Source organism: Schistosoma mansoni, chromosome 1 (genome assembly GCF_000237925.1).
Source record: "Schistosoma mansoni strain Puerto Rico chromosome 1, complete genome".
In the NCBI taxonomy this organism is placed as follows: domain Eukaryota; kingdom Metazoa; phylum Platyhelminthes; class Trematoda; order Strigeidida; family Schistosomatidae; genus Schistosoma; species Schistosoma mansoni.
Window position 1 is genome coordinate 15,760,002 of NC_031495.1, and position 15,300 is coordinate 15,775,301.

The 15,300-nt window shown below is 32.0% G+C and overlaps 1 protein-coding gene across 1 annotated transcript in view; it reads left to right on the forward strand.

The window, feature by feature from the left end:
• Smp_133250 (putative discoidin domain receptor) overlaps nucleotides 1-15,300 on the forward strand; it is a gene marked incomplete at its 3' end in the record, with an annotated part of 88,566 nt that overhangs the window by 41,059 nt on the left and 32,207 nt on the right. Inside the window, exons 4-6 of the mRNA XM_018793423.1 lie at nucleotides 5,071-5,157; nucleotides 9,633-9,783; nucleotides 13,969-14,307. Coding sequence (XP_018647937.1) covers nucleotides 5,071-5,157; nucleotides 9,633-9,783; nucleotides 13,969-14,307 — 577 coding nt within the window. The remainder of the gene's footprint in view (nucleotides 1-5,070; nucleotides 5,158-9,632; nucleotides 9,784-13,968; nucleotides 14,308-15,300) is intronic.

The following is a 15,300-nucleotide window of genomic DNA, read 5'->3' on the forward strand; positions in this document are numbered from 1 at the left end:
ATGAGTAGAGTCACGTGAAAACTATCCGTAGGGAACTAATAAAGTATATAATTTTGTTGAGTTTTATTCCTTTATCGAATTCTATGCACTTTACTAGTAGATTCTTAATATGTATATTGTTGCTTATCTCTCTTTACCAGTTCAACCTCTCCCAAACTCCATAATCTTTATGGGATGCTAAGTTTTTTTAAAAATGTCACATTTCTGAAAGCTTTGTACGCGAATATTTCCGTTGTACAAATTCAATCAGTGTTAAAAGACTGGGCAAATGTAATACTGATCACTACTCAGTGATTAGTTAATTGTAACTATCTCATTCCTAAATGAGTTCAGTCGTGGTCCGAATAGCTCAATCGTAGTGTCTCAGATTGTAAAACTGGATAATCCAGGTCCCAATCCACTAAAGAATATCAGTTCCCTCACGATGACAGGCATGCTGTGTTGACAAGTATGAATTAACATTAAACCCAAGTTCTGTGTTTCTTATTGACTACTTACAGCCACCTAATACAAGTCACCCTCTAAGAAATTTGCCAAGTTTTAAGGTTCGCTCTCACACACTAAGTCGAAGACGAGTAGAAATAAACATCCGTTAATCATCTTCAGTAATGATAATGATATCTCAAGTCGAACTATCTGTTCACTGCTTCTGAATTCTTTTTACAATTAATTTTCAAACTGAACCCTTCATAGTGTAAACTCCCTTAAAATTAGTTAGCTATTATCTCTATTTATCTCTTGACCCCTACTTCTTTCGCCAAATATATCTATTATGTTTCTCTAGTTTTTTTTTCACAAGTGAGCTTCTATTAACCCCTACTAATGGTAGATCTTGAATATCATATCATGAAATCCTTCAAATACTGTGGGGATCTCCTTCTGTTTTCACTTCAGTAGTATCCAATTCTCATCCTCTTCACTTTTTTGTCGTAATGTATTCGACACTTGCAATTTTTTGGATAACTTGTACGTTTTTCAATGGCTAATTTCTTTTCTCATCTGCTTTCCATCTTTTTAAATTCCTTCTTATTTTGCTGACGTAAGACACAATCATTTGAGTCGATATATATTTATATCAGATTCCACATTGCGTGTGATTGACTTGTACATCGTTATTTAGTGTATATTTCACATGGATAATTAGTGCTTAAATATGTCCTTTTTCATCAAGTGTTCTGTTTTATTTCATGTTGATCTATAACGAAAGGGAATATCTAACCGTGTAGCAACAGCTAATTAATTGGTTAGTAAAATGTTTGTCTGAATACTAGAAGTTCTTTTATTTGATCATGGTAATCAACAAAAGATAATATCTGTCATTGAAATGATAACTTCACACTTTCAGAACTATAGAATCGAGTATTTTGTATTTACTTAAACATTAGATTTTACATTTTCACTACATCAGTTAATCAAAATTCTTGTAAAAGGTTTAATGGTGATGATATTATCTCACAATTTACTGTTAAGCTATTGGCGCCCCCAATTTACATATTATTATTGATAGCAAGAGCGGTGGTAGTCGTAATAGTAGTTCACGTGGTAACATCTTTTTTTAAGCTCCAGGCATAGCTTTATAACATCGAAAAAGTACTTATCGATCGACGATTTTCTTTCATATTCATTTGTATTCACTACTCTCATCAATCTTCATACTACTTAATTATTGACTGTTTACAAATAGTTAGTTATTAATAAATCCAATCACTATGATTCTGTCAGTAGATACGTCTGCATTGCAAAATAATCTCTTAATCAAATTTCTTTCCTCATGTCATCATTTTGTTTGGTAAAGTTGTTTTGTTCGTCGGATATTTAACAAATTCATTTCAATATGCTAATGAATTCCCTTGTATGACAGTTGACCTCGTCAATTGTAGTGTTGTTGTAGCCGTGTAGTGTGCATGTAGTACCGCTGGTTTTAAAGTAAACTACAATTTATATAATTAATCATTCTTATTTAGATGTTGTATGTAAATTAACGGGAATACACTTAGTTAACATTATCATGTTATGTAATATGTAAACAGTGTGCAATGAAACCAACATGTTGTTTGTGTAACCTTTGGCCTAGTAACTTAATGCAACTAATGAACAAGTTACTGTTCCAAATTTAATTAACTGACTTTAATCAAGATACAAAATCAGCAAATAAGTAGCATCTTAATAGTAGTAGTAGTTAGTTTTCATAAGTTTTTATGCTGATTAGTGAGTGAGAGTGAGTTGTGTATTCAATTGACGGGTAATAATAAGTCAAATGAAAAGTCCTGATGTTAATATCTATGTCTATCACACTAAATTACATTAATTGATGGACTCTTTACAATATATGTGAATATATTGAACATTTTCGGTACCATCCATGTGCTTGAGGTAATTTTCAGTGTATATAACATTTGTTCCTCCTTAATTCCCCTTTCCGCGCTCAAAGAAAGGAATAGCAAAGTAGAAGATAAGGTGTTTAGTTAATAGGATGGTTATTAAGCAATTGCTGCTATACTCTTATATAAACAGATGAAAAGTCTTCTTTATCACTTCCTCTATTCTCTCTACTGAAGGGGGTTAGGGCTACATGTATGCTTAGTTGCACAGTATCCGTGATAACAAGCGATGATTTCTTAAAAGAAATAAGGTACGCTATTAGGGATGAATATATATTCAACATATAAGTCGTTTTTTCGTATTTAAAGAGTAAAATAAATGTTTTATTTATTACTAAATTTCTTTTAAACAAAAGCTATTCTGTTCAATGTTCCGATTTTCATCAGTTGTTATCTCTCGCTTCTTATTTGTCTTTCCTCTATTTCATCAAAATATTAAAAAATTTGACATGATCTATATATATATATATGAATTTCTCAGTGCTGTTGATGATGATAAGAGATAACAACTGTACCACTTATACCACACATGTTCCTCCTTGTTCACAATGCTTGCGATACAATAAGTCTAAGAGGGATATTAATCTTTTTTGTGTGTTGTTTAATTTAACTGTTTCTTTGAATAAATACTTTCTGTTTTTCCCCTTTTTTCCAAGTTCTTGACTTTTCTTTGCATCGGAACACTGTTCTTCAACTGTCTGACTGTAGATATATGTGTGTGCATGCGCTCAGGGTAAATGAAACATTTTTGTCTTCAAAAGAAATCTGAACCATGGCTGGCAACAATTCGTTTATTTTCATATTAGTTTAACTTTTCCTGTCTATAAATCTTGGAATATATACAGTTATAATAATGATAATAATATGTGGTATAGTTGTGTTCAATAACTCTAATCATCGTGCATAAACTTATGTATGTAGTTTTGAAATGCATACATTTGAAAGCATTTTAGTTTTCCCATTGAATTTGTTAGAATTAGAAGTAAATAAGTTATGGTAGTACTTTTTTTTGAATAGGTAAATACTTCGGATGTTGAAAAGCATCTAACAGTGTTGAAAGTTATTTTATTTCACTGTACAACTCGTAAAAATGATCTTCCTTGGGTTTTTTTTTCAGGTAGTAATTGTAGTAGGTTCAGTACATTTAGACTTCATGTTGAATCAGATCGATTTATGATTCGTAAGATATGATCCCGGTAGCTAAAAGCTTTAATTATTGTTTATCACCACACCTTTTCACTACTATGGTGGACGCTACTCATTAGATTGTTTGTAAGTAGTGTGTAGCGGAACGTGAGTCGAAGTTACTACAATAGTCAGATGAAGTGAAGAGTTTCATCTTATCGAAAGCACGGCGTTGGTGGAACATTTGAAGATCAGACGAGAATGCAGTTCAGATGGTAGAACACTGAGAGATGCAAAAATGGGAGATTGACGACTGTGTATAATATATTATATGAGTACTTAACAACTTCTCACAATACATACATTCCTCTTACATATTATGGTACTGTGCTTTACACTACTATGTCCACTCCACTAATACCTTCATCAAAAACTTAGTTTTCTATTACAGTTTACTCGAAGTTTTGTTTTCATTAATCGTTGATAAATGTTTTCATCATAGTTTTAGTGTTTACAACAATGATTTTGAACATATTTCACCAAATTCAGATAATTAATAATGTCATTATTCTTGCCTAGTCCGCATCATGCGAAACATAAGTGAATTCTCAACGCTTTTTAGATGATTTATTTTAATGGATTTCATAGTTTGCATCATGGATCGACCTTAGTTGAGTAACCATTGGAGATCAGGGAGCCTTGATCAGTTGTTTACTCTTAGTATGGGACTCCTCAGAAGTACGCCTCTATGATCTAAGGAGAGGTTGAATCCAGGATCCTCAAATGTCACAGCCAGTGGATAACCTTCAGATCACTGAGTAGGCGTTCAATGCTTGATATTTCTTACTTCAATCAATTCTTAATATTGTACCACCATCATTCTATTTCACTGTCGGTAATTTCTTCATACCTTACATTTTTGAACTCCATTGGTCACAGCTTCTCACCAAAAATCCAGCATTTACGTCTCAAAATTAGTTATTATCGGGCAAATGAACAATCTTCATAAATTTTCTATCTCAATAATTTTTTATTAGTCATTGAAGTTAGATCGCTGTGTCATCCTAAATTATTTGCATATATTTTTTTGGCCCTTTACAACGATGTTTATTGGTATTCTTAATTTAGCTGACTTCACTATTTCAAATAGGTATTGCATAAATTGAACATGATCTGCAACCCAGTCTACTATCGATTCTTACTTATTGCTGAAACTGTTATTGAACTAGTGATCTCGTTTTGACTTTTCTCCGCACGTGTCAATAAACTGATATATACTGCACACTAGATTGATTTCGTCAATCATTCTATTCGTGATTGACTTTGTTTACAAAAAGAAAGATTATTTTCAGAATCTGTTGTTTAACAGTAAATTTTTCAGATTGTGATCTATCATTATCAGGTACAGATGATGATAAACCAACCACTTATATGTTGCGAATAACCCCAATTGATTAAATCAGACGAAAATATTTCCTTTTATCCCTAAAAATAAATGTGTTCAAGTTATTATGAAACTATTTAATATCCCCAGTGTTTTCTTCTCTCTTTTTCTCGTTCGTAGAATGCATTTGTTCCAATGTTTATCATAAAGTATCAACGAGAGGATAACGCGAAATGGTATGAGTATCGAATGAGAAATGGAAGCAAGGTAAGTAAAAGACAAAAGCAACTAGGATGAAATTTATGATGTATGGTTTCCTGGTAATCAATTTCTTATTTAAAAGAATTGCCTGTTATGCGCTTCTTTTCAGTTTAAAAAAATGATGATACATATTCCTAAGTATTTTCCATGAATTTATTAGTAATTACTAGCAAACAGTAGTGTTAGTTAATTTTCATTTCATGCCTACGGTTACATTTCAACTATTCTTTTCTTAGTCAGTCAGTCATAAGCAACGTAGAGCCTCCTGGCACATATATACATCAGTTCCAAACTGTCATACCACGTCACTAAGTGGAGATTAAATTATCAAAATGAATGTTGTAGAAGTAATAGCAGTAGCAGTTATTTTAGAAAACATTAGGCATATACTATTTCATTCAAGAAAAAAGAATAGATTTGTAAAACAAAATGTATGGGTATTTTATGACGGGATGAGTGAATACATCTGTACGTTTTTAACTGATTCTGAACCATGTCTCCTAACGTCTCCAACCGGTAGTTACGATAGCCACACAGACTCCAATCAGTTAATGTAAACCTACCTATATGGCTCACTTCAGTTGTGAATAATTTTGTGAATCGATGCTGCATTTTGCTTTAGACGGCCCTAACTTTCTTTCAACCTACTTATACGTCAGCATACATTGGACAGCAGTTGGGTATGTATGATACAGTTCACAAGCACTTCAGTCGATAAAAATTTACTACCTTATCAGCTTATTTGTTATATTTACTTGTTATGATGCGTCAAATCTCGGTGTTGTTCACTCGATAGTTCCGACATACATACTCAATGCTTCGAAGCCATCCACGAACTGATACTTGTAACGCACGAATTGTCTTTATTTTTAAGGACCACTTTTAACACAGTCATAAAGTAGAACACCATGAACGTCACTCATTATGCAGTTCTAATTACCTGAGAATTTGTACTGATGTCATATTTCCAGGTAAGGTGTCGAAGTGAACTACCTTTGATGAAAAGATCATTCAACCAATTTGGGAATTCACCTATCATAAACTGAACTCTTTTATTGAGATCATGGAGCGATCAATAATAGACCACCATTGGGGACCCAGGAGCACTGGACGGCTGTTTCGTTCTAGCGTGGGACTTGAACCCAGGACCTTCGGTCTCCCACGCGAACACTTAAGCTTTAGACCACTGAGCAGGCATCCAGTGATGTTAATATCTAACCTCAATCAATCCACGACATTACGTGACTATCTCCCATTATATTAGCGGGTGGTTGCCCCAAACTCGACACGGTTAAGCTCCACTAGTCACGTCTTCTCACTAGAACTCCGATAATTACCTCTCGAAACTAGTCACTAGTGAACACATAATAATTACCAATATAGGGTTATGGAGATTGTTGAGTTTTATTGAGACCATTAACTGATCAATGTTAGACCATCATTGAGGAGTCCCATACTATGACGAGACGGCTGTCCAATGCTTCCAGGTTCTCAATGGTAGTCTAACATTCATCGGTTGATGATCGCAGTAAAACTCAACAATCTTCAAGACCATATACTATTGAACTCTTTCATTTTAGTTAAATTTCTAATGTATTTCATATGTATTCTTCACAGGTCGAATTATCTGTTTCTCTTCATTTCAAGTCATATTTGTCAATAACATCGTACATTGATTTATATTCATTAGTATCGATAGTGTTGCATGTATACGTTTACATGTCAAATGAATTTATATAAGAGTAGTAGTAGTTGTTGTAGTGCCATAACTACTCACTAATCAATAAGTCATTGACCTTATAATTTACTTATTTTTACCTGTCTAACAACTACAATTGAACAGTTTATTGTCCAATGTATGTATACAGAACATCTATCGATTACTCAAAATGTAAAGATAAGTAATAATAAGCTACTCTTTCTTTTTTATCGTTCTACCTAACTGTTTTCGTCAACACCTTTCATAGATATTTTATTTATTTATAGAGAGAAAAAATATGATGAACTCTTATGAACAAGTTGAATTAAAATTGTAAAAATAACTTCTTTACTTGTTATCTCAATGCTAACTGAGTAGTCACAGTAGTGGTAGTAGTAGTAGTAGTATTCATTTAGGAATGAAGTTTGTTTTTTTCTGCAATTATACTCATAAATGGTTTATCTATATGTATGTGTACAATGATGGGTCATTTACCTAGTAATAAGTTTAACAATTGCTATAAGCATGACTTTACTAAACAAGATACATTAAATTATAATAAATAACTAGTAAATTATGAATAATCAAATATTTTTCTTGATCATTACATTATTTCATTCAAATTATCGTTTTATGAATGGAAGAGAAAGTTTTAGTACTTTCATGATTGATGATTATGGCTGTAGTTTTTGTTAGATTGAAATGATTCACAATATTTTCAATGTTCAATAAGTATACTGTATCTAATAGCTTTGACTAGCTTTCTATTACTTTAGTGAATGATTTCTGCGAATTGGAGTGTAATCTTCACTAAATATTTTATTTTGATCTCTAACTTTTTCCATGGTGGTGTTTTTCACCCGTCTGCTGAAAAGTCCCGTATTAGAATTAAACAGTTTTTCAATGCTTGATAGCTTTCAATGTTTGTTTAGGTACATTCAGTCCGTGATGGAAACTTTTTTATGTTTGGCTTCACATTAAAATGGATATTGTTATTCCACTTCATCACCCATTTCTTACTTCGTTCATTTTCTCTCTGGCTGTATTAATATAAGGCATGTTAACTCATATTGTGACATAATTGTTACCCGATCCTATTTTTTTCTACTCTGACCGACTAACTTACCGGGTTAGTAGTAAAGAGGTTGGAGTTAGTATCTGAAATTCGGTAAAGAACAATCATACATTTATCTCAATGTAGTGCTACAGGATGTCGAGTCACGTAGACTAGTGGCCACATTCCAGGTTGATCAATGGGATTTGACTATCACTAAAGAAAAGCTTGACACACAGGACATTGATCACTACTCAGTGATCGAAGCAGTTTTAAACTCGATCATAAATTTCTCCTAAATGAAAAAAGGCCTTCACTTCATAATTTTTTTTCTAAAAGTAAGATTAACTTTCATAAATTTAACTGTAACCGAATAGACCAGATAGTTGGAGCCCACTGAAATAGTTTGTTTATGTTTCAATCATTTTATGGATTATATTCAGTCGTTTGGAGGCGATCTTCTTTTCTTATGAGAATATAATGGATTTTATTATTACTTCATTTTCTTCAGTAATTTCAGTTTTTTTAACGCTTGCGCCTAACTCGTAAACAGGTCTTGTGTTAGTTTGTATCATCTCGTCTGGTACAAAATTATCTCCAACGTCAACATCATTCACATAATTTAAAAAAAAAAAACAACAACCAAATCCGTGCAGTAATGTTAATCGCATCAATGTCTATTCCCAAATGAGTAATGATAACTCTTAATAGCAAAAAAATGAATCTAATCTAGTACGTGCACAGTTTTGTGTTTACATGTGATTTGACACTTCTAATTTGAATTCATCATGTTTATCAGTATAGAATATAACTGTAATGATTTGAATGAATATCAGATTTCATATTCATTGTGCGCCGAAATATACGCACATCACATACACATGCGCATGTACGCACTCATACACACACAAACGTGACCTACCAAGCAAGAGAAGTATATTCTGTGTATACACCTTCATCGAATCTGTCCCTAACTCTTTTCCCCCATTTTTTGTATTCATAACTTCATTTATCTTATTTAAATCTTCATGTATATGTATTTATCGTCGACCTACAAGTACACACACATACATTTATTAGTGTGCATTGTAGACTTACGAAGGTGTATATTTATATATGTATAAATTGTAATTTTGACAGAAACGATTAATTTATGAATTCATGATTTTGAACAACAGTTCTCCTTCCTACCCTCCTTCCATTCCTCTTTCGATTTCGTTGACCGTTTTTAATGAACTCCATCAAGGAATAGATAGGTTGTGTTGCTAAAATAAAGCAATAACAACAGCGTCAACCCAACTCATAAATCATAATATGGCCTAATTTAAGGAAGAGTGGGAGGTAAAAAAATATTAAGACCGAATAATCGTTTCGTCTTACGGGATTGATTTTTTTCAATATTTCTCTGTCTCCCTCTCGCACACATACACACAAAGTCTCGATACATTTTTTTTATCTTTCTATGTGTTCAATCTCTTTTTTTTTCGTTATCACTCTCTCTCTGTCGTTTATCTCTTGAGGTTGCATATTGGTAAGTTAAGTGGAAACATGCAACTTTACTAAGTTGATGATAATAACTTGTATTTTTCTCATTTATGAATTATTTATTTATTTACACATTTATCTGATTTGTTTTGTCTTTTTACGAGGTATTAAAAAGAAACAAACAGGTTATTCACGTTTTGTTTTCTTTATTTCATGTTTCTTTTTGTTTTGTTTTCTATTTAGTTACTTCACGCAAACCGAAATAGTCAAACTATCGTAATTCAATTAGACCCACCAATTATAGCAAAACGATTACGAATATTGCCTTATACTATGGAATCCAATCCAAAATTAATGTGCCTTCGATTGGCTATTTATGGATCTGTTTTCAATGGTCAGTGATTTGAATTATTGTTTTTTTTTTACATATAATCAGAGTTATTTATTAATTAATTTGGCAGATATGTTTACAATTCTTACTTGGACGTTTGTATTGATTGATACAAATATTAGAATGATTGAGATGAATAGATCGACAAGTACGTTTAGGAAATCAGTAGAATTAAGTGTAATGTGAACTCATTTGCTTCCTAATCAGGTACTTATGTGTACTTAGTTCTAGATGTTGCACTATGTGTAATACTGCTCACCTGACGAGAACTAAATAGATGTTGACGATATGAAAGCTGATTGTTTTAACTAATACTGTGTATTTACATGCATAGTCAGCCAACTGATATCAACAGTTCTCATGTAACGATTGTGTCTTACAGCTGAATACATTAAAATGTTTCTGGTATTGTTAAATTCCCTCACCTAAATGGTTTAACTGCGCAGTTTTCATCGTCGTTCTGGACAAAATCATTGGCGCCTACTTCGTGTAGAAATGAGATTCTTAGTGATTCCACAAGTGCTAAATCACTTCCTCCTATCGGTTTTAATTGTCTTCGTGGGCTTCTTCATCTTCATTTGTCCTTCTGTTGAGATTGACTCTCTTGTTCAGTTGACCTCTGACCATATCATTGATTGACTTTTATCATATGAGTTGATACGAGTTCATCTCAATGAATCATTTGGTTCCCGACTGTCCTGAATACCATGCATTTAGAAACTCTGACATTCTTAGAATTTCTCTAATGCAGAATTTTAGCGTTTTCTCAGTTGAATTTATATCTGTGGTTGCCCACATGCATTGATATCAGTGATAATATAGTGTTATTTGACTGAAAGTCTTTATTCGTTTACCGATATGTTAGAGGTGATGGAGTTGTCTACTTTGTGTACTGCAATGTTTATTACAGTCGAATAATTAAGATGCTCATTTCTGCATAAATTAGGCACTGATGTTACTGTCTAGAACGACAGTGACAGCTCAGGCAACACAACAACATCAAGAGCATCTATCTACATAGTACTTGCTAAATAAATTTTACTATTATATTCTATTCACCCATTTACAAACTGTTCAGTGTCGTATGTACATAGTAATATTATTACACAGTTAAAGCTGTGACACTTATTCGAGCAAGTTCACACGACTTTAAGTTGCCCATATCGGGAATTGTTTAATTCAGATAGATCGATTCGTGATTTCAAAGAAATTAATTTTTTATAGATGAAAATATTGGCCATAAAACACTCCAACAATCTTTCACTTCTATTCATCACATTATATATATATGTCATTTCTAGTATTGTCATAATTATTATTCATTAATATAAGTACACCGTCACTAATTATTTGAACAGCGATCGTCTTGTCAGCATCGTCAACACTTGATTTTGTAAATTTACTGTCTATCGTTTGGTTTTCACTCTATCCTATGCATATTTATAAAGAATTTATCATTGATACTAACGATAATCATCATATTAATAATACTGAATATTGTCATTATTATTGTTATTGTGAATATTATTATAGTATAGACTAAGTTGATGATCAGCAGTTGTATTGTATAGATGATGATGATGATGTCTGTCTCTATGTATGGTATGAAGATGTTTGTTAAAATGAACATTGGCCCAACGTGTCACTCTGTATTGTGTATGTTTACCTCACAACTTAACTCCTAATTAAATAATCATTTCTATGTGTAACCATCATAATTTTGATATGATGACATGTTTGACAAATTATTTATTTATTTATTTCTGATTTACAATACAAATAGTGTATATTGTTTAGTGTATATATAATTAGTATATTAATTAAATTTTAATGGGTGGACAAAAATATTTTAAAAATTTTCTCTGAACTACTTTTTATTCTTTTCTCAATATTATATAATACACTCAATGTCCACCATCTACTCTTCATGTTTTGTCATTTTTGGTCTGGATACCTGGATATTAATTGTGAATTGTTTATTTATTTATTTTTTCTCTTACAAAATAGAGAGATTTTGTTTCGGTTGTCAGTCAGTTATATTATTAAATAAGTTGGAATTTTCAGTACCATCATATACTTATTGTCGAAGCTGATGGTATATATATATGATGGATATGATATTGTGTGAAACCAGTGTTTTGGAAAGTCTCAATAGTTCACAATACTAGTATAGAGGGTGTGTGTGTGCGTGGAGATTATTGAATTTGTAGTTTTGCATCACGTAACGACTTTGGTTAGACAATTATTAAAAACGTCGAAGCATTGAACGGTTATTTCGTCCTAGTATGGTACTCTTTAACAGTACTCATCTGGGACCGCACCAGAGACTTTCAAGCTACACAGCGCGAACTCAAACTTCAGACCTCTGAGTTGATATTTATTAGTTTAGATTTCTAATTTTAGTCATTTCACAAGGCATAAAGTATTCTCAACGGTTAATTTTCGATATTTGATTCAAAGACAACAGTTATCGATAGTGATCAAGTAGATTACAACAGAAGCCTATAATTTTACATCCTAACTAGGTGGCTGAAACTACTTGATATGTAAGTTGCAGGTTATTCACCCAAATTTATAAAGTTGATCTTCTGAACACACTTCCAGTGATCAATATACTTGCTAGTTTCAGTGCACTTACCTATTTACTTATGTTAATGTGAAATAAGCAATTATTCCTCTTTTTATTCTCCATATCCATAACTTTAAGTAATAAATCTAGTCTACTTCAATCTTAAACATAGATTTCAGTTACATTTGAACAGCTAGGTGAGTAATGAATTAACCTTTTCGCTAAATATTTTTAGATGACCATATTTAAGAAATTATTGTAGCGAAATATCTCTATGGGAAGGGATATTTTTCGTCCAGAATTATTTACACTGGTAATTTTGATTTCATCGGTTTGAAACTAACGTCAACCAAGGTGTTCTGTCATCTTTTTTACCGGTATTCTTGATATTCGAGGTAGTTTACATAACTGAGCTAATACCAATTAAATAGTTGTTAGAAATTAGGAATTATTGAATGACCTTGTTACCCACTACTTACCTATGATATTTATTATGTTTGGTTTCATACTGAATTACACATTAAATAAGTGCTAAATTGTCCATCATGGAACAGAAAGAATGCATTTTAGTAGAAGAGCAATTCTCCAGTAATCTGGAATTGTAATCATTAGTAAACTAATATCAATATCTCCTGGACAATGTATTATACGTTGACTATAAATACTTCATCTTGGCTCTCTATTTCTGTTTTTTTTATTGGAAAACACTAGGTTCGATTAATGGTTTTAAGTTTCTATATTTTATTTTTCTAAAGGAAAATTTACTATCCATAAAGCTTTCGAAATAACTTTCTTTAAAAAAACTACTGATAGTAATTATCTGAATCCATAGCCTAGAAATTACTTTTGACAACCAAGTGTATGTTGTGACAATATTTAGTCATCGCGGGATGATAAATAACGCAATCAGTTAACATTGTAACTGTATGAGAATGCATATGTTATAGACTTTCACTACTCCTTCGCAAAGCATACTATATAATCTTTAATAATTTTGGTATATGTATTCCTTATGTATACTGCCACATAGAGAAGATTTTTCCCGAATATACAAATATACATGGTAGAAGATTGATTAGAAAGACTATTAGTTCAATAGCATGATATCGTAATATAATGAATCGTTATTTCAAGTTAGAATATCTATATTCATTCATATTAATTTCTATAGTTAAATATAATGTATCTTTTTATTTAATCATGATTGTGTATCATAATCTCCAAATACTAATCCTAATATACACTTTTATCTTGCTTAGATTTAAATGCATCCTAACACAGATTGAGATGTAATGCTACACAGTTGTTTGTATTGATCTGTTCACCTTTCTTCCCATTAATTTATCTCTCGTTCGCATTTTTCGTATTTATTTTTCTTTAATGAAATTAAATCCATCAAAATTTTCATTTCATATGGTAGGGTAATGCTAACTTCATCAAATTATACTTAAAAAAAACTTGACAATGTCATTCATTCACAATGTTCACTACTACTGACCCAGGAACAATTTATTTCTTCTAGAAATCAGAATTCAATCATTTTTATCATCTTTGTTTATCATTTTATTTACTATTGATTTGCTGAAGTTATTATTGCTTTTTTTTGTCTAATAAAATAGATGGAGTTGTTGAATATTCTATCCCCGAAGGTGATGTCTATCGACTTGATCCTCGTGGTGAGTTTGTTTTAAACGATACCAATTATGATGGTGTATTAATCTCTCCTGAATCGTCTCTAATGAATACAAACACTAAGGAGAACATGGATAAACAACAACAACGTACCTCCTATCTTACTGGCGGTCTTGGTTTATTAATGGATAAACAATATTTTGAGGGAAATCTACCTGAAAAAATAGACAGCGGCAGTAGTAGTCCTGTTGTTGTTGGTTGGTTTCGACGAAAACCTACTACCAATCCATATGGTCGTATTACTATGTTGTTTAAATTTGATCAAGGTTAGTTGATATTCCTGTGTAATGATATTTTATAGCTTTGTAGTAGTATTATCTAATCCAGGTGGATGAGCAATATTCTTAGCTGAAAATCATCTTTTTTCCTTATGTACTACTATGTAAGGGACTGTTGTCTATTTTGAGTATTTCCCCATACTTACCAGCAGTTTGACGTTTTTTCATCAAATTTAGGAGGTTTGGGAAGATTTTTAAAATAAAAAAGTAAACTAACGATCGTTTTCATCATGAACAGAAATCGGTTGGGGTTTTGTACCAAATTTCCTGAACTAAAAAATCAAGTGTTGTGCACATATTTATAATAATACTCTGAGTTTTCACATCTGTATTAGTAACAATCAGTGATTGCTGTGGGTAGTAATATTGTAGTTATCGTGGAACTTTTAAGTCCCTAATGCTCAACTTTGTGTGTTCAGTTGCGTATTTAAGTCAACTGGCGATAAGTTCAAAACACTAGTATAAAATAGTTTTCTAAGTCTTTTTTAGCTTGTCATTGGATTCTCCAATTATAATGCTATTACGCAGTGAAACTTGCTTTAAAACTTCAAAGTTTCTTTATCTATGTGTTATAACTTGTGTCCTAGTGAATGCCCAGTTAATATATGACGTGATAAGACCGCCAATCAGAGAGCAGCGAATTATCGATTGGAACAGTGACACACGAAAACCGTACGAACAGTCTAGAGTACGTATCGGCCCTGCTTCTGCCTAGCCCAGTCATTTAAGTCCAGAATAGCCTCTGTGGTATGAACTCTTGTATTTCAAACATACTGAGTTTATATACCAATCAAACTGACCACATTGTACCATAAAATAGAAAATAACATTTGTACAAAATTTAGCCAAATGTGGCTGTGAATGTGGGAGACAGCAATTAATAGACTAGGGATAACTCAAGAGTAGTAAAGCGTATAATAATAGTCTATAAGTCAAAATAAAGCTTATAATAAAGGGAACATGAATATGAATAGTTTAGTT